We start from the raw sequence: 19352 nt of genomic DNA, 5'->3' as shown, positions 1-19352 counted from the left end.
CCTGATACACTGGCATCCAGAGTAACATTTCAGGAGCAGATGAAAGAGTAGCAGGAGGCGATAACAATATCTGATAACAAATGTTTTTTTTCTCTTTTTATTTATTATTTATTTACTTATTTATTTATTTATTGTTGGATAGAGACAAAGAGAAATTGAGAGGGGAGGTGGAGCTAGAGAGGGAGAGAGACAGAGACACCTGCAGCCCTGCTTCATACTCCTGAAGCTTTCCCTCTGCAGGTGGGGACCAGGGGCTTGAACCCGGGTCCTTGTGCCCTGTCATGTGTGCACTCAACCAGGTGCACTCACAAATGTTTTTTCTCAATGGCTCCGAAGACAGTGAGGTTAGAACATCTTGTTTCCAGAGATGTTGTTTGCTCAGTGATTAGATACTTGTTTTCTCTAGTCTCCATGTCTTTACATCCAAGAGTTCAAATAATATTGAAAATTGTCAACAAAAAGGATCTGAGTCCTTGAACTTTGATAGAAATTGGAATTCTGAATAAGTGCAATCACAGAACACGGATTCTCATTATCCACTGTTGTTGTGTTCCATGGGCCACGGTGAGCACCAAATCAGTGTCCTGGGCAGTGCTTCTGTGGAAAATGCAATTTATTCTCTCAGACCTCTGGTCAAAAGATATCATCAACCAATCAGTACATAACCTGTTTTATCTGTATTTCTGCTCTATTCCTCTTATTTCATGCACTGTCTTCTGTTGGTTCTGGACGTCGAATTCAGCCAATAACAGTGGTATCATTCAGGCCTGAATAAAGCATATCTTGCACACATATTCTCTCCGTCAGACACTCCAGCCTTCTTGCCCTCAGTAGTATCAGATAGAACTTCAGAGCTTTGCTTGGGTCAGCAGTGCAGTTGAGATAGCAACGTCACCAGGGAGAAACAGGAAAACTGGCCCAGGCTAGGCTGAAACGAGAGAAGAAATGAAACTGGAAAAGAGTATTTGTTTATAGTGTGGAACTCGAATGGGTAGGTGGAGCATTGCCTATTTCACCTCAGCTAGAATGCGTGTCGGTCAATTTGAATTTTTACCAGTCTGTACAGATCACCGTTGATGATAAAAGCTTTGGAACATATTTGGATTTTATTTCAAATGAATTAGAAAGTAGGAAGGGCCAGGTAGTGGCACACCTGGTTGAGTGCACATGTTACAATGCATAAGGACCGAGAATCAAGCCTCTGGTCCACACCTGCAGTGGGAAAGCTTTGTGAGTGGGGAAGCAGAGCAAGGTAATTAAAAACATTTTTAGGGTGGCGGTAAATAGCATAATAGTTATGCAGAAACTCTCCTGCTTAAGGCTCCAAACTCCCGGGTTCAATTCTCCACACCACTACCACCATAAGTGAGAGGTAGGTGAACAGTGCTCTGGTAAAGGAGAAGGACAAGGAGGAAAAGAAAAAAAAACATTTTTAAAAAGAAAGTAGGAGGAATAACATACGTAAATAAGTGTGATTGGTTGTATTTTCTGTTAAGCCAAATCCCACAAAAAGGTGATATAAAATTAAATACTAACAATGTGTCTTATCAAAACTCTTCAAGGATAAACATTAAAATGCCTCTGCAATTCTGTCTGCTTCCACATTTTAAAAACTTCTAACTTTTGGGAGTGGGTTCAGCACACGTGGCACAAAGTGTTAATAGACCTAATAGACCGGCATAAGGATCCCAGTTTGAGCCCCCTGGCTCCCCACCTGCAGGAGAGTCGCTTCACAGGCGGTGAAGCAGGTCTGCAGGTGTCTATCTTTCTCTCCCCCTCTCTGTCTTCCCCTCCTTTCTCTGTTTCTCTCTGTCCTATCCAACAACGATGACATCAATAACAACAACAACAGTAACTACAACAATAAAAGAAAGGCAACAAAAGGGAATAAATAAATACAATAAATATATATATAAAGATTTATTATAAAAAAAAACTTCTGACTTTTGAAATAATCAAAAACTATCTGACCTAAAAGACAACAGCACTTTTCCCCTAATATCCTGTGTGTTTGGGTCCAAACAAAAGTACTCAGATGAGTGACACAGATGGTGACACAGAGCACTGGGCTTGTGAGCACGGGGTCCTGAGTTCAGTCTCTAGCATTGTATACTTGGCAGTGGTGTTACAATTATCTTTCTCATTAATAAACAAATATAGAGAGAGATAGATAGGTAGATAGATATAGATAGATTGATTGATTGATTGATTCAGATAGAAAGGCTGAGACAGATAGAAAAAGGGCAGGGCACCTTAGTACAGACGCTTCCTTCAATGAAGTAGGGTCTGTACTCAAAGGAGTCATTACAGGCGGCAAAGCAGCACACTATGCAAGTGGGCTATCTTGCCAGTCCAGAAGTAAAATCATTAAACAAACATGCCAGCAAAAAGGCAGTTAACTGATGCTGAGCTAAGTCAAAGGACCTTTGTGTAGCATGAGATTAGAGCGGTTTTAGTGTTAACATACTCTCAATATTTTAATTCTCAGTATAGCAGATCCTTTATAGGATGTTTGAATTTAAAGGGAGCTGTGTTTAAATTTAATGTTTTACTAGAAAATGTTGAGGTTTATAAAGTAATTTGTAGATTTTTGTATTGGTATATTACAATGAAACCTTTTCCAAAGAAGCTTGCTAATGATACTATGAGCAAAAGGAGCATTTTAACCACTTTTGTAACACTGTTGTAAAGTCAAGCCAGGAAGGAAACTTTCTCTGTGAGATTGTTGAAATCCCGTCCAGTATCCCGTCCAGTGCAAAGCTTGTTGTATTTGGCTGTGATACAGTATTGCTATCGACGTGTGTTGTATTTGGCTGTGATACAGTATTGCTATCCACGTGTGCTCTCTTATTATCCAGAGTAATGACAGTCAGTTGGTGAGCCTAGCAGCAAAGTATTCTCTTAAAGCAGGAGACTGGACAGTAAATATTTCAGGCTTTGCAGGCCAGATGGTCTCGGCGGCAACGGCTCCACTCTGATGTGTGCGTCACCACAAACAATAATTCAGTGAGCCTGGCTGTAAGCCAATGAAACATTATTTATGGAGAATGTAGTCTGAATTCTGCATGACTCTCATGTATTACAAAAATTGCATTCTTTTGAATTTCTCTTACCATTAAAAACTATCCTTAGCTTTTGGACATTTAAAGCAAAGGTTTGGGACAAATTTTAATGGACTGACAATTTGGGTCAGATTTGGGCCCATTGACTGGGCTTCTAATTCTTTGTCTTGAAGTATGTGTAGTTAGAACTATGTCCTATAGCTGTCTGGTGCTCTACCATCCATATCAAATAGATAATTGTGCCACTCCTTACTAAATCTGGTAGTAAAAATTCAGGAAAAAATGTGTGTTTATAATCCTATATATATGTATATATTTGTATGTGCTTATTCATCAGCACATAAACATATGAAGGTGTAATGCTTATTTAATAACCATATATATGTACCACTGTGCATTACTGTAATATATATATGTGTGTGTGTATTCATATTCATTCTAGTGTGTTCTTCCATGTTGTTGTTGTTTCTTTTGCTGAGGGTTGGTCATCTCCAGAACTTCACTGCTCTGGCGTGATTTTTTCACATAGAGGTAGAGAGACAAACAGAGGGAGAGAGGGGAGAGGGAAAGATACCACAGCAGCAAAACTTCCTTCAGTGCAGTGGAGGCCAGGCTGGAACCTTAGACACATTCATGACAGAGCTGCTGCAAAATACAGGTGACCTGTCTTGCTGGCCTCATAACTGCTTTTTATAGTAATTCTGTCCTGACAAGTGCTCAGACTCACAAATATAGCAGGCCTGTACTTATTCCCTGATACTACAATGTTCTAATTGTGTGAACTAGTAAAACATTGTTTACCTTTTCTAAGATGGTCTACTAATTCCTATGAGGGAGTTGATATTTCATGCCTCATCTAGTGGGGAAAATTAAATAATGTATCCAGTCAGTTCTGGGGACTGAGATATACATATGCTGTATTACTTACTTTTAAATTGAATTTTCTAGAGAAATAACAGTGACTTCCTAAAGAGTCCAGAAAAACCTAAATTTTGACATAGATTTTTAATATATTCGCTACTTGACAAAAATAAACATGTGACATTCCAAAGTCAACTTGTAAGGTTTTTCTTTTTTCTCACTGGCAGTATTGGTGTGCTCCTGTTATTCTTTACTCTTACTTCCATTATTTTGGCCCTAGATGTCCACATTTTCAGGCATCCCAATTCCCCACTGGGCTCTACATACACTTAACTTTTTGTTTTGTTTTGTTTTTGTGTCCAGGGTTATTGCTGAGGCTCAGTGCCTGCACTACAAATCCACTGCTCCTGGAGGCCATTTTGTCAGTGTTGTTGGATAGGACAGATTGAAATGGAGAGAAGAGGGGAAGACAGAGAGGAGGAGAGAAAGACACCTGCAGACCTGCTTCACCACTTGTGAAATAGCCTCCCTGCAGGTGGGGAGCCAGGGGCTTGAACCAGGACAAGAGATGACAAAGTATTTTTGTTTTTCAAGCTGTCTTGAGAAGGGTACTGTGTAGAAAAAAGTGCAAAGTAGTAAATTGCAAAATCCAGAGTTCACAATAAAAAAGCTTTTCATAAAATTCTACAATTGATTTTTATGAAGGTAGGCCACCTCTTTAGCTGCATTTTAACCCTGTTTGTTAGAAATAACAAAGCAAGTATCTTAATGATCAGATGTTGAAGCTCATTCTCAAACTGTTCAACAATGCCTAAATTCAGGCAGTTTCAGCTGCTATCAAGTTATCAGCAAGAGTGTGCAAGCACACACATCACTTGAACTGCCTTTTGTGGTGGTGGTCATTGAATTCTGGGCCTAATGCTTGTGAGTTCAGTGCTCTACCCACTGTGCCACCATTCCCACGTATATCTTCATTTAATTATATTTATTTCAAAAGCCCATATTTTTAATTCAGATCTCAGTGCACAGTTGTGATACTCATACAAATGTTTGTAATACTGTGTTATAAACCTGATGAAATGGTTAATGAGACTTTTATGCATAAATTCCTTACTGATTATAAGGAGTTAAAAATGGTTGTTTGGAAAAAAAAAAAGTGCTTCAGGGTTGGGTAGTGGCACACCTGCTTGAGTGCTCATGTTACAAAGTGCTAAGACCCAGGTTTGAGCCCCCGGTCCCTGCCTGTAGGGGGAAACCTTTGTGAGTGGTGAAGCAGTGTTGCAGGTGTCTCTGCCTCTCTCCCTCTCTATCTCCCCTTTCTCAATATCTGGCTGTCTCTATCCAATATATGAATAAAGATAATAAAAAAAAAATTGCTTCAGTTTCTGAACCATACATTGCTTCAAAGTTATGTCACACAATCCTCCTTCTTACCAATAAAATACCTAAATATATTATATGAATATTTTACTTACATGTAAATATAAATGTGTATGTAAGTGTATTTATAAATATCTATGTGTCACATACTTAAACATCTATAAATACTGCTCTCCTTTTTTTTGTCTCTAGAATCAGCAGCAAATCAGTGCTGAACATTGTCAAATTCCAGAAATTTATTTTCAAAGTTTTAAGTTACTTAGAAGACAATTCAGTGTTTTCAGTATTTTTCTTTTTTTCTTTTATAAATTTTTTAAATTTATTTTCCCTTTTGCTGCCCTTGTTGTTTTTTATTGCTGTTGTAGTTATTGTTGTTGATGTTGTTGTTAAATAGGACAGAGAGAAATGGAGAGAGGAGGGGAAGGCAGAGAGGGGGAGAGAAAGACAGACACCTGCAGACCTGCTTCACCGCCTGGGAAGCGACTCCCCTGCAGGTGGGGAGCCGGGGGCTCAAACCGGGATCCTTTCATTGGTCCTTGGGCTTCACGCCACATGCGCTTAACCCTCTGTGCTACCGCCTGACTCCCCGACTCCCTTTCAGTATTTTTCTAATCAGATGCTATTGTCACTGTTTACTTCTTGGTATCCCAATTGAAAGACTGAGGGCAATGTAGAAATCTTGGTGGGAAATTAGAAATACATGAGCTTGAGCTGAGTCTCTTGCCACCCGTTTCCCCCCTAAATATTTATTTATTTATTTATTTATTTGAGAGTGTATATATATGGAGAGAGAGAGAGAGAGAGGGAGGGAGGGAGGGGGAGGGAGAGAGAGATAGAGAAAGCAAGCGAGCGCCAGGCCATCACCCTGGCACAGCAGATAGTGGGCATTGAACTCAGCATCTCCTGCCTATAGATCCAACACTTTACTCCCTGTGCCTCACAGGCCTCTACAGTGTGGGGACTCAGTCGGCACATTATTTTGTAACTGAGTTTATACCAGCAGGCTGGAAATCAAACTGATGTTGGTATTGGCTGCCTCATAGGCAATCCGATTGCTCTGCTAAAGAGGAGGTGACAGTCCTGTGGAGAGGAAGAATCCTGTGTTCTGGATTTTTTTGTCTGTTTATTTTATTCTATTTGTCATCTAGTCTTCATTGTCTTGGTTCATTCTTCATTCACACTTTGTTTTCCTTCAACTAAAACCTACATTTTGTAAAATTGCCCATTATTTTTTTACATATAGAAGAAGCTATTTTTAAATATTTATTTATGTATTCTCTTTTGTTATCCTTGTTTTATTGTTGTAGTTATTATTGTTGTTGTTTTTGATGTCATCGTTTTTGGATAGGACAGAGAGAAATGGAGAGAGGAGGGGAAGACAGAGAGGGGAAGAGAAAGACAGACACCTGCAGACCTGCTTCACTGCCTGTGAAGTGACTCCCCTGCAGGTGGGGAGCCGGGGGCTCGAACCGGGACCCTTATGCTGGTTCTTGAGCTTTGCGCCAGGTGAGCTTAACCTGCTGCGCTACTGCCCGACTCCCATTGCCCATTATTTTTATATCCTTTGGAACACAGAGTAGATACATTTTGTATGTTTTTGTACAGTACAATTCCAAATCATTGAGCGTAAATCTAATGAGGGAAAACAGTTGTGTCCATCTGTTACCTCAGTGAAGAGATTAATAAGACTGACGTCACAGAAATTGATCTTGTCTGTTTAATCACACCTGTATCTATCCTATACTTTCTCCCTTCCCACTTGACCCCTGGAAGCTATTAATACGATACCTAGTTCTGTAATTTTGATTGAATCCCATAGTTTATAATCTTTTGTGATTGGCTTTTTTTTTTTTTTGTATTCCTTACTTCTTTTCATTGTGACTATAATGTGTCTTGCTGTCTTCAGGTCTGGGTTGATTCTGTTTGGGATTTTTTGGTATTCCTTGCTCTGCTGTTCCTCTCCTACTGGTGTGGAAGTCTTGTTCCTCTTTAGACATACCGGGATCTGAAGAGATTTCTTGAGGATTGTCTTTATCAACCATCTTGGTCCTGTCTGTGTGATGGGCTTTTTCATTCAGTATCCTTGCCTGGAGATTGATTCAAGTTGTCGGCTGTATTCATAGTTCTGCTTTTATTGCTGAGCAATACCTATACAATTGATGTGCCAGTCTGTTTGGTCATTTATCATTTGTGTGCAGGATTTTATATAAGGGAAGTTTTTCATTTTTTTCCCTGGGTTGAATGTATAAGTGTGTAACTGCTGGGTTGTGTTGTAACTTATTTTCTTACTGTGTAAGTCGTGATCTGCATGGTGATTTTATTTTTTGCTGTAGAAATGAATGTGAAAGTAGGGTATCACGTGGTCCTTTAGAGTAACATTCTAGCAATGGACAACTTGAATCAATTCAGTGAGAAAGTTGGTAACCTTCTACTAGTACTGTTTTCTTCCTTAATCTCAATTTCTCTGTAATGACTTACCCATGGCAAGCACTGTCATTCCTTCTGAGAAGCACAGGGCCTGTCATTTTCTTACTCGGCTCTGCCCATGATCAAGGAGCTCCTAAAACTCTTGATCTCACCATTGCAGATAGTGTTTTACCGTCATTTCTTTTTCATGTAATTTCACTACCATCTGAATTTTAGTTAGGATAGTCCCTTTGGCATATTCTTAGCATGATGTCTTTTCTGGAGTCTTCCCTGACAGGAAAATGGTCATAGCTCACCTTTCATAAATGTAGATTCTCATTCTCCTTTTCAAGGTCATATTCAGACCTGCCTTTAGGTCTTTACACCTTCCACCACCACGGTGTTCGTTCATCCATACTCGACGATCAGCTCAGACTTCACTTCTTCGTGGCAAATCCTCCTGAGCTACACTTGTGGTTCATGTTCTTTTCTTTCCTGGTGCTTGTTCACAGTTGGTTGTTTTTCAGCTTTATAAAATCCAAGACTCAAGTGCCCCATTCTGATCGCTGAGCCCTCCTTACAGTCTTGAGCAAGAAGTATATTACCTAATGCAATTTAAATTTTATAAATATCTCTGATAGATGACTATGGATTTCTTTCTAACATCTTCCTCTTAATCCTGACATCCTTTATGAGTTAGTCCCTTGAGATAGGATGCTATCTTGACTCACCCATCTTTACTGGCCATCCTGATAAATGGACTTGAATAATGTTGATTTTTCTCTTCTGAGAACCTGAAACAATAACTAGCAGATAGTGGTCAAGATGATAATGCTTATTGGAAACATGAACTAATTAATAATTAATTAAAAGTAAAAATATATATGTTATCTGTTTTATTTGGTGAAAAAAGTATGACAAAGTGAATAAATAATGAAATATTTATTGATTTTTTTCCAGGTAATTTTTGAAGTGATAACTTCAGGACATCAAGGCTACATCGCTATTGATGAAGTGAAGGTGTTAGGACATCCATGTAGTAAGTTGCCACAATTTTTAAATGTTTGTGCATAACACTGGGATATTTAATCCACTTAGGGAGTAAGAGGAGGCTTGAAAAGCTGGGGAGGAATAGTCCTGCAGATAATGTTCACTGATAAGCTCTGAATACTGTTTTGTTAGTCAGAAGCCCTTATACTTACGTATCCACATGTAGGTATGAGTACTTGTCAATACCTATGAATCTTTTAAAAATGAAAAATCGAAATGAGGACTAGATAAATACTCTGATATGCTACACACCCTTGCAATCATATTTGGATTTTTTTCTTTTAAATAGTAGCACAAGTATCAGTATAATAAAAATCGATGCAGATTTCTTGAGTCTAATATCCATCAGGCACAATTCCATAAAAATATATATATATTTCAAGGAGTCAGGCGGTAGCGCAGCAGGTTAAGCTCAACTGGTGCAAAGCTCAAAGACCAGCAGAAGGATCCCCCAGATCGCCACCTGCAGGGGAGTCACTTCACAAGTGGTGAAGCAGGTCTGCAGGTGTCTATCTTTCTCTCTTCATCTCTTTCTTCCTCTGCTTTCTCCATTTCTCTCAGTCCTATCCAACAATGATGACATCAATAACAATAACAATAATAACTACAACAACAATAAAAAACAGCAAGGGCAACAAAAGGGGAAATAAAAACAAATTATATATAATATATATATAAACTCCAAACATGCCTAGGATCTTTTAGGTGTATAAGACCTACCTGGATCACCCAAAGACCTAAGAAATGGCTTATTCATCCTGAGAAAGTACTTTAAAAATATCCATTGAGTATATGCATATACTTATCTCCTTGTATGGATGAAGCACTCTCTGGTCCCATGGATATCTGCCTATACTCCACTTGGAATTCTTAAAGAAGACAATGCTGGTGACAACATTCAGTAGCTGGGTGCATGCCACTCAGATATGAAGGAATGCTATATATTCCCAGTACCATATTAACAGTCTGTCTTATAAGTAGAAAAGTTTTGTGTGGAAAGCAGATTGAGTGGCAGGATAACAGGAAACATAGGTAATCTAGACTCAGGTAACAAGCTTGAAGCAAAAAACAAGCAGTACAGGCAGACCCTGTTCACTGCTCTGCCAGAGGGGCCTTCCATGAGGGCAGAGGAAACTGAAGGGAAACCCTTCATCCCAACACTTCCTGTTCACCACTGCTTCCTTACATTAGGATGCTTAGACTTAAGATTCTTCCCTGTCGTGGGATTGTTAGGATAGAAGGCTTCCTTATGTATCCATCCTCCTGCTAGCAATCTGGATGATCTAGAAAAGTTCAACCTCTGTCTGGGTGTTAAACCTAGGCTTTTCCGGAGGAAAATTCAGCAGGATATTTGCTATCCCTAGAGTAGGGTTTTAAGAGCTCAAGAACTAAAATACTGCAAATGCCTCTGAATATATGTCTGCATACGTGCTGGTTACCACGTGTAAGTTCACGCACTATGTTCCCCATAACCACTATGCATTCTTTTTCTATGTGAGATTAAACTGATTAAACATTGGCCTATGGAATCATACAATTCCAGGGATGTAGTTTCACACTTCTAAATGGGTATGTGTACAGCTCACTGAACCTACCGCCTGAGTTTCTGGGCCTCCCACCCCCTCTGATGATCACTATTGTTTTTACAAAGTTGAGAAATTTTGCTCACTGTTTGAGTCCATTTACTTTATTCGTATTATTCACATATGAATGAAACCACCTCTGATTCTTCTGATTCTTAGCATAGTTACCTCCAGTTCTATCCATTTATCCCAAGAGACACAATATTCTTAAACAGATTTTTAAAAATTTCATTTGGGTAGAGACAGAGAAATTGAGAGAGGAGAGGGAGATAGAGAGGGAAAGAAGTCGAGAGACATCTGCAGCCCTACCTTACCACTTGTGAAACTTTCCCCCTGCAAGTAGGGACCAGAGCCTTGAACCTGGGTCCTTGTGCACTGTAGTATGTGCATTTAACCAGGTGAGCCATCACCTGGTCCCCCCAAGATACAATATTATATTTGTAATTACAGAGTGGTACTCCACTGAGTATATATCCCACAATTTCTTTATCTAGCTATTGTTTTTGACAGGTTATGTTGTTTTCACCGGGCTGGCTTCATGGGCGGGTAACAGACGACCAGGGACTCATGGTTGAGCTGTAGGCAGTATCTCTTTATTCATGCGGGATGCAGCACAATCTAAGACGAGCTAAGCTAAACTCAAGTACCCTAAAACTCACAATGCTGTCTTTATATATTCTTGCCAAGTAGGGTGGAAACAGGATGTGACATAGAGAGGGTGGAGAGAAAAGTGACTGGTGACAATCAGAGTGTGACAAGGAGAGGATCAGGGTGTGACAAGGAGAGGGGGTGGAGCAAAAACATATCATGAAACAGTGGGGATTGAACCAATGCCCTGGAGGGAGGGTGGTGCTTGTTAACAGCGGTTATGTAAATAGAATGAAGTGGTTATGTAAATAGAATAGTGTTAAGCAGGGGGGATTTAAACCATATGAAACAGAAGGGGTCTCATGCATACCAACATCTAGCAGTCTGTGCTTGGGTGTATAATTTGACTCCATAGTTCAACTATTGTGACCAGTGAATCTGTTAACATAGGGATGCCTGTAGTCTTCTGAATTAGTACTTTCTTGACCTTTGGATATTGCCTACACACCACTTGGAATTCTTAAGGAAGACAATGCTGGTGATGTAGCTCAGTGGTTGGGTGTGTGCCTCTCAGATATGTAGGAATGCTGTCTCTCTGCAGCACCATAAATAAATGAATGGGTGAATGAATGAAGCAAGGTACTCATGCTTGCTTCTCACAAATTGTGAGGCATAACATGCAGCTGTGCAAATGAGTAAATTCATATTTCCCTTCTTCAGGACTACATTAATTAATTAATTACAGTAATTTCACTTTATTCTATGATGTTCATACGCTACACTATAATATTTCTTTTCTTTTCTTTCTTTTCTTTTTGCCTCCAGGGTTATTGCTGGGGCTCAGTGTATGCTCCATGAATCCACTGCTCCTGGAGGCCATTTTTCCCCCTTTTGTTGCCCTTGTTGTTGTAGTCTTGTGGTTATTGTTGTTGTTATTGATGTCATTGTTGTTGAATAGGACAGAGAGAACTGGAGAGAGGAGGGGAAGACAGAGAGGGGGAGAGAAAGACAGATACCTACAGACCTGCTTCACCGCCTGTGAAAGTGACTCCCCTGCAGGTGGGGAGCTGGGGGCTTGAACCAGGATCCTTGCGCTTTGTGCCACCTGTGCTTAACCTGCTGCGCTATCGCCTGACCTCCATTTCTTTTCTTTTATAAGTGCTTAGTTTTCCTTCATGAGAGACAGTGTTGCAATGAGCTTCTCTTGTGTGTGCTGAAGGATCCCATGTGTGAGTCTCAGCAGCGTATATTCTGAAAAGCCGAATTGCTAGGATGTAGGGTGAATGTTTTTATTTTTACTAGATGCTGCCAAGTTGCTATAAAAAATATCTGAACCAGTTTATTCCCCACCAACAATGCATGAAAGTTTTATTTCCCTATATCCTTGTCCTAAATGGTTATTTCAGACTTCAAATTTTTTGACCATTTAAGAGATAGTAACCTGCTTTATTTTTAGGACCCTCAGTATTAAAGGGAAACTTTGGCTAGTTCTTAGATTTTTGAGAGAGTAGGTATTTCTACAAAATCTGGTTGGGAATGTAAACACAAAAGTGTTTTTCCTTTTATTGCAATGGTTGCATAGATTAGGAAGTGTCTCCCTTTGGAAGTCCCACAGAAGTCCTGTGTGGTAGTCCTCTAATGACAGGACCACAGTTTAAACGAGATTTTGCTCGCTCTAATATCAGCTCTTTCTTCAGCATGGAGGCTTAAGTACAGCAGAGTCACCTTGCTTATTTCTCAAGCGGGGTTAGGGGGTATCCCTATTCTAGAATGTTGAATTTGTTTGTTTGTTTTTTCCTTTATATGGAGTCTATGACTGTAAGCAGCATTGATCTCCCTGTTTCTGAAAAGGCAGGAAGTCAAGCAATTCCATATGTCATTGGAACAACATGGCAAATTTAGGAAGTAGATATAATTACCTGAGTTGGAACTTAACTAAATTATTGGAGTAATAGCCTCTGGCTTGGAAAAGTGCCATGAGATCTTCTGATGTGCATAGATATTCATGATATATGATGCACTTTTTGTCAAGGGTTTAAAAAATATGGGGGGGAGGCGGTCAGGTGGTAGCACAGCAGGTTAAGCGCAAGTGGCCAGAAGCGCAAGGACCAGCGTAAGGATCCCGGTTCAAGCCTCCAGCTCCCCACCTGCAGAGGGGTCACTTCATAAGCAATGAAGCAGGTCTGCAGGTGCCTATTTTTCTCTCCCCCTCTGTCTTTCCCTCCTCTTTTCATTTCTCTCGGTTCTATCCAACAACAACGACCTCAATAACAACAACAATAACCACAATAACAATAAAACAGCAAGGGCAACAAAAGGGGAAAAAACGGCTTCCAGGAGCAGTGGATTCATAGTGCAGGCACCGAGCCCCAGCAGTAACCATGGTGGCAAATTGAGGGGGGCGGGAAGAGGTTGTGGAAATTAAAAAAATAAACTCAGAGAGTGATATTACATGCCTACTACATGCGGGGTGCTTCCTGTGTCTCAGAGCCAGCCTTGCCATCTGAAGTAATCGTTGCCTTGGGTAGAGATACAGTGGGCCTGAGAGGGCTGCACAGGCCTTGATCTGTATCCTGAATTACTTCTTCTACATTTGGTCACTGGCCACTGAACTAGTTCCTGAAGTGTAGTCCCTTCTACTCCACAGGATTTGAGACCTTGTGTTCAATAAAACAGGAACACTTACCGCTTAAAAATACAGAGACTTAACATTTGTCTTTTGTCGTAACACTGTTGCGCTGTCCTGAATTGTTTCTCCTGCAGTTTTCTTGTTTCTTTCTAGCCCAGTTGTCTTTGGTCTCAGAAATAGCAATTGCACAGTCCTTTAGAGAATGCAAGTTCCCATAACTGAATTGACTTTGTGAATTGCTCTTAGGAGACCTAGACTTGCAAAACAGACTGTACAGAGAGAGGTGAGGTGTGACAGAATTTTTAGCTGTGAGTTTTAAATGGGTTTGATGATAGCTTTTCAGTAGTTAATTTTTTCTGAATCTCTCTTTTTTTTTCTAACAGGAAAAGTAATTTAAAAAAATAATTAGTGGTTTATTATTGATTTACAAAATTACATGTCAACAAGGGGTATAATTCCATACTGCGTCCACCACCAGAGTTCTAAATCCCAGTCCCTCCACTGCAAACCACAGCAGTTCACCTAAGGTTGCAGACATGGATTAACTGCTCTCTCGACAAATATCTGTCTACATTTGTACGTTATTGCCCCCTCCTTTTTTAAACTTTGTTTTCCTTTATTGGGGGATTAATGCTTTACAGTCACCAGTAAAGACAGTAGTTTGCACGTGCATAACATTTCTCAGTTTTACCCTTTTCCTCCTATCACTTCCCCCACTGGAAGTATATATCAGCAATGTTTTTGAGGTGCAGAAGGTAGGAGGTCAGGCTTCTGTAATTGTTTCTCCATTAGACATGGGTGTTGGCATGTCTATCCATACACCCAACCTGTTCCTATCTTCCCCTAGTGGGGTAGAGCTCTGGAGAGGCAAGAATCCAGGACACATTGGTGAGGTCTTCTGCCCAGAGAAATCAGGATGGAATCCTGCAATCTGGTGTCAGGAAGGTGTCAGAATATAAAGCAAAACAAAATGGTTAAAGAACAGGAACCGACAAGTAGGAACAGAGCAGATGATATTTGGGGTCTTAGCATGTAAGGAAGCTAGGAAGTCTACTTTAGGCTGTTTCTGGGGCCTACAGCTATGGTAGTTTTGTTTGGATTTGATAGCTAAAATGAAGTTGGATAAAAATATTGTTTGAGAAAATGACGTCAGAGTAGAGAAAGGGCTGGAAAGTTGGGTTAGAGTAGAGAGTAGTGACCAATTCTTGAAAAAATTCTATTACTAAAATTAACTATTAACCTCCATCCACCCAACCCAGGGATATATATATTTGGCACCAGAGTCTGTGTAACCTCTAAACCTCTATTGATCTGAGCTTGCATCTCATGGTCATAGCTGGGAACATTGCAGGCTGCATTCATTTCAGGACCAGATTTCTATGAGTGACAGGGCAGGGTACCCCAGCCTTCCTTAGCAGACTGGAGCAGTCCGTAGCATCACTGCTTTATGGTGAGAGTAAGGTACTGGGAGGGCCCACAAGAGGGCCCATGATGACATTCCTGATGGAAGTGACCAGTGGTGGTGTACAGAGGGATCCATTCGAGGTCTAGGCCCATCATATTTGTGTGGGAATCTAAGGATTCCCTGACTAGGGCCCTAGATCTGAATATCTTAAGTTTATGAGGGAAACATGCAAATAAAGATTTTTAAGGAAGGCAGTAATTTGACCTTAAAGTGGAAATCTTAATAGATGATATTTTCAAGGACTCCCTAATAAGACTTACACATAGTCATCAATTATTTGAAATTTTGATGTTCATTAAATTTAAGTCGTAAAGGAACATAAATATCTCATATCCCAATCTATACTTTCCCAAAAGATGCAAATGTACTGAACTTTATTTCATACTAAATTCTCCTGTTATATTAAGTTTATGAGTAGGCATTACGGAATTTTTTTTTGAAGAAGTTCTGTTAGGAGTATATAGTTGCTCATAAAATTGATTTTAATGTAGTGAAAATGAGATGCAGCATCAGCTTAAAAAGTAGAGAGGGCTGTGCAGAATCAGCAGCTCTCTGGTTTAAGACCACTCCTAGTAAACACAGATGATCTGTGTAAGTAGTGTGCATACTACAATGTATCTGGCATTCAGCTCAATATTCCTAGTAGGAAAAAAAAATGAAGCCCCCCCCCAATTTATAGTATCTCCTCATTTTAAGTAGGTTGTAAGCTATGCCTGTGTGAGTATTTATTTTATCACCTTGGATGCTTCTCTGTGTCTATTTATTCATGTGTATATTTATGTTTTGGAAATCAGGCAGCTTTTTGTCAGCTTTATAGTGGTTTAATTAACATACCATACAATTCAACTCTAAAATGAACAATATATATTTTTTGAAAGTTGTTTAAGCATTACAATATTAAATTTTGGAACATTTCCATTCTCCCCAAAGAAATTCTGCATCCATTAATAATCAGCCTCTGTTTTGTCAAGGCTCCTTTTACATAAAAACAGTAAGAGTCTATTTCTGAGCTTCCAGGTTAAATCCATCCCTATATTATCTCTATCCCTTTGCCAACAATATGTTGCAATGTACAGTTGGTTTAGAAATTAGGATCTGAATGCCACAGCTGATTTATTTGTTCATTATTGTTTATCTATTTTGCATCCCTTGAATTTACATATATAAATATATATTAGGAACACCATGTCAATGTTATTGCCCAAATCACTAATATAGATTTATAGGAATTGCACTGAGTTTGTAGATGGCTTTGGGTGGAAATGTAGTCCATGGAGGTTTCTTCCTTATGTTGAGGGCTTTTAAAATTTCCTTGAATAGTTTTTATAATGTGCAGAATGTAACTAGTTTTAAATGTTACACCAGATACTGAATTCAGGGCTCTATATGCAAGTATACTTCTGCACTGCTCTAGACAGGTAGGTTTTTCACCTTTAATTTTAGATATGGGAGAGAAAGAGATAGGAAAATATCACCTTAGCAGTCTGTTGTCCATGGTTCTCCCACTTGGTTCTGGATCTCAAACTCAGAGTCTCAAGTATAGAACGCTTAGACTGAAGGAATATATACTCAGAACTGGGGTCCATGCATTAAAAGTCTGAGAGTTTCCATCTATTTTCCCCCTCACATATTGATTAAATAGTGATTTATAAGATTACAAGTTAATAAGAGTGTGTATTAACACCGTTCCTGCCATCAAAGGTTCGTGTCCCCACCCCCATGAAACTCTGTCCTCTCCTCCCAATAAAGTTTTGACTTTATTGAGACACTGCAAACTCAGTCAAGTTCTACTTCCAGAGGGATGAAGAATAGGAAAGCTTTCAAAGGAGGAGATGGGATACAGATTTCTGGTGATGGAAATTGTGTGGAATTGTATGCCTCTTAATCCTATGGTCTTGATGATATTTTTAATTTTTTAATTATTTTTTAAATTTTTATTTATAAACATTAACTCTGTCTGGTAACCCGGAAGGCAGCACAGTGAATAAAGCATTGGACTGTGAAGCAAAAGGTCTTGAGTTCCATCTTCTGCTTTGCATGTGCCAGAGTGATGCTCTGGTTTTCCCTTTTTCTCATGTTAATAAACAAGATGGTTTAAAAATAACTATGTGTCGACCTATAACCTCTCCAGTAAAATATATAATAAAAATAAAGCAGCATATCATTTCAATAAAAAAGAATAGGAATGCACTTGTTCTGCCAGAGAATAGTATGAGTGATGTATAGTGAAGTATAGAATATTTGGGAACATGGGCTTGGGCAGGTCAATCCAGACTCCCAGCCTGTCTCTCTTTTTCCCTAAGGGGTGGGGCTCTGGGGAGGCGGGGCTCTGGGGCAGGGCTTTGGGGGCGGGGCTCTGGGGAGGCGGGGCTCTGGGGAGGTGGGGCTCTGGGGGGCGGGGCTCTGGGGAGGCGGGGCTCTGGGGAGGTGGGGCTCTGGGAGGCGGGGCTCTGGGGAGGTGGGGCTCTGGGAGGCGGGGCTCTGGGGAGGCGGGGCTCCAGGACACACTGGTGGGGTCATCTGTCCAGGGAAGTCAGGTTGGCATCATAGTAGCATGTGGAACCCGGTGGCTAAAAAAGAATTACGATAGAAAGCAGAACAAATTGTTGACTAATCATGAACCTAAGGGCAAGAGTATTGCAGATAAAGATTTGGGGTCTCCGTTTTGGAAAAAAGCTTGTAGGTCTATACTCCCAGAGGGATGAAGAATGAGGAAGCTATCAAGGGAGGGGCTGGAATACGGAGCTGGGGGTGGGAATTGTGTGGGAATGTGCCCCTTTTATCCTACAGTCTTGTCAATATTTCTATTTTATCAATAAAATTTTTAAAAAAGGAATACTTGGGAACACTTGCCAAGGCCTGTTTCTATTCTTTTGAGTCCCTTTGTCTGTAAGGATAAGGAGGTGCCATTTCTTGTAACAGAGGACATCTTTCACAGGGGAGTCTAGAACCTGTTTGAGGGATGAAGACTGTAGAAAGTTCACAGAGATCTGCTTGACCTTTTTTTCTCAGTCATCCCCAGCCAAGACAACATAATGATGTAATGTTTCCTGAACCTCACTTTCTCGCAAGTTATCGTGCAAATTGTGTCTTATGTTCTCTGCCATTCCTTAGTTAAAATGTATGATTCTTTCTCTCCCGTTGCCACATAACATAGTAAATGAAACTCTGTTCGCATCCATGATGCCTCCAATACCGTAATCTAAACATGACACAGAAACATGTCACCTTATTTGGTGTAAGTTTTAAAACAATCTAATAAAATGTTTAAAAATCTTTATAAGGAATGGAAAAATATTATTTGTCATAAAGGTCCTGACATTTTTTTTTCTATGCAAAGATATGTCATGAGAAAAGTCCACTCCTTCAATATTGTGAAAGAAATTTAAATATGACATCTTGGATTAATTTTTTTTCTTATTTTTAAGACAGAAGTAATGTTTCACTCATTAGTTTATTTCTTATACTTAGAATTTTATGAAATTATTAGATGATGTGACTAAAATAACCATGCCAGTGACAACTCAAAACTAGAATTGTTTTCTAAATTCTGTCCTATTGAGTACATATAAACCCATGTCCTTTAATTGAGAGATAAGACTCAAATAGGACTTTTCATTTTACACCTGGGCTTCTCCGGAACAATATTCTTTCTCATGATAAGAGTGATTGACATAAAAGTTACGTATGTTTCCTACTCACTTTTCTATCATAAAGATGTGAAATCTATTTTGTCACTTAAGGAATTATAAAAAATGAAAATAGTTTTGTCCTGAAATCTGTTGACAGGAACTTCACTCTTCTGTCATAAGAGTTATTTAGCTTCTTTGGTTCTATAGCCAGAATTAGATACTGGGGATAAAAGTGTTAATAGCAGTGACTGTAATACTGCTTTTCTCAAGGGCTTAATGGAGGTGTGTGCTGAGTTCGTGTGCATAAAAAACAGGTGTGATTATTGTTATGCACACCCTGCTAGGCCCACTGGAGTAAGCTGAGAATTGCAGACCTGACTGGCTAATTGGTTGAGTCTTTCCTGAAGTAATGTAGCAGAGTTTATTTTTGAGTTAAAAAATAGTTGTATGTAAAATGTTCTTTTTAATTTTGTTAGTCTTAGAGTGAACCATTTCAGGCAGATCTTTTGGGCAACACTTGGCTACTGAGATTGTATTGTCCTACTGATGATTCACTCTTGGCAGTAGGGCAGATCTGCAGGGTTCTTTGCCATCTTTGCTATCACATTAAAATGTAAATGAAAATACAATGGGAGGGGAGACTGAGTACACAGTCCTCTCTGTGCCATTCTAGCTTGCACTTTGATTTCACAGATT

General features: G+C 39.6%; 1 protein-coding gene across 8 annotated transcripts in view; it reads left to right on the top strand.

Moving 5' to 3' along the window:
- Nucleotides 1-19352, top strand: part of PTPRM (protein tyrosine phosphatase receptor type M) — a 770521-nt gene that overhangs the window by 294058 nt on the left and 457111 nt on the right. For all 8 annotated transcript variants that reach the window (XM_007517155.3, XM_060200700.1, XM_060200698.1 and 5 more), the window contains exon 4: nt 8670-8748. In XM_007517155.3, the coding sequence (XP_007517217.1) occupies nt 8670-8748 (79 nt within the window). The remainder of the gene's footprint in view (nt 1-8669; nt 8749-19352) is intronic.

The sequence above is a fragment of the Erinaceus europaeus genome, chromosome 10 (genome assembly GCF_950295315.1).
Source record: "Erinaceus europaeus chromosome 10, mEriEur2.1, whole genome shotgun sequence".
NCBI lineage: Eukaryota > Metazoa > Chordata > Mammalia > Eulipotyphla > Erinaceidae > Erinaceus > Erinaceus europaeus.
Note: the sequence above shows the minus strand (reverse complement) of the source record. Positions and strands in the feature narration are given on the sequence as shown.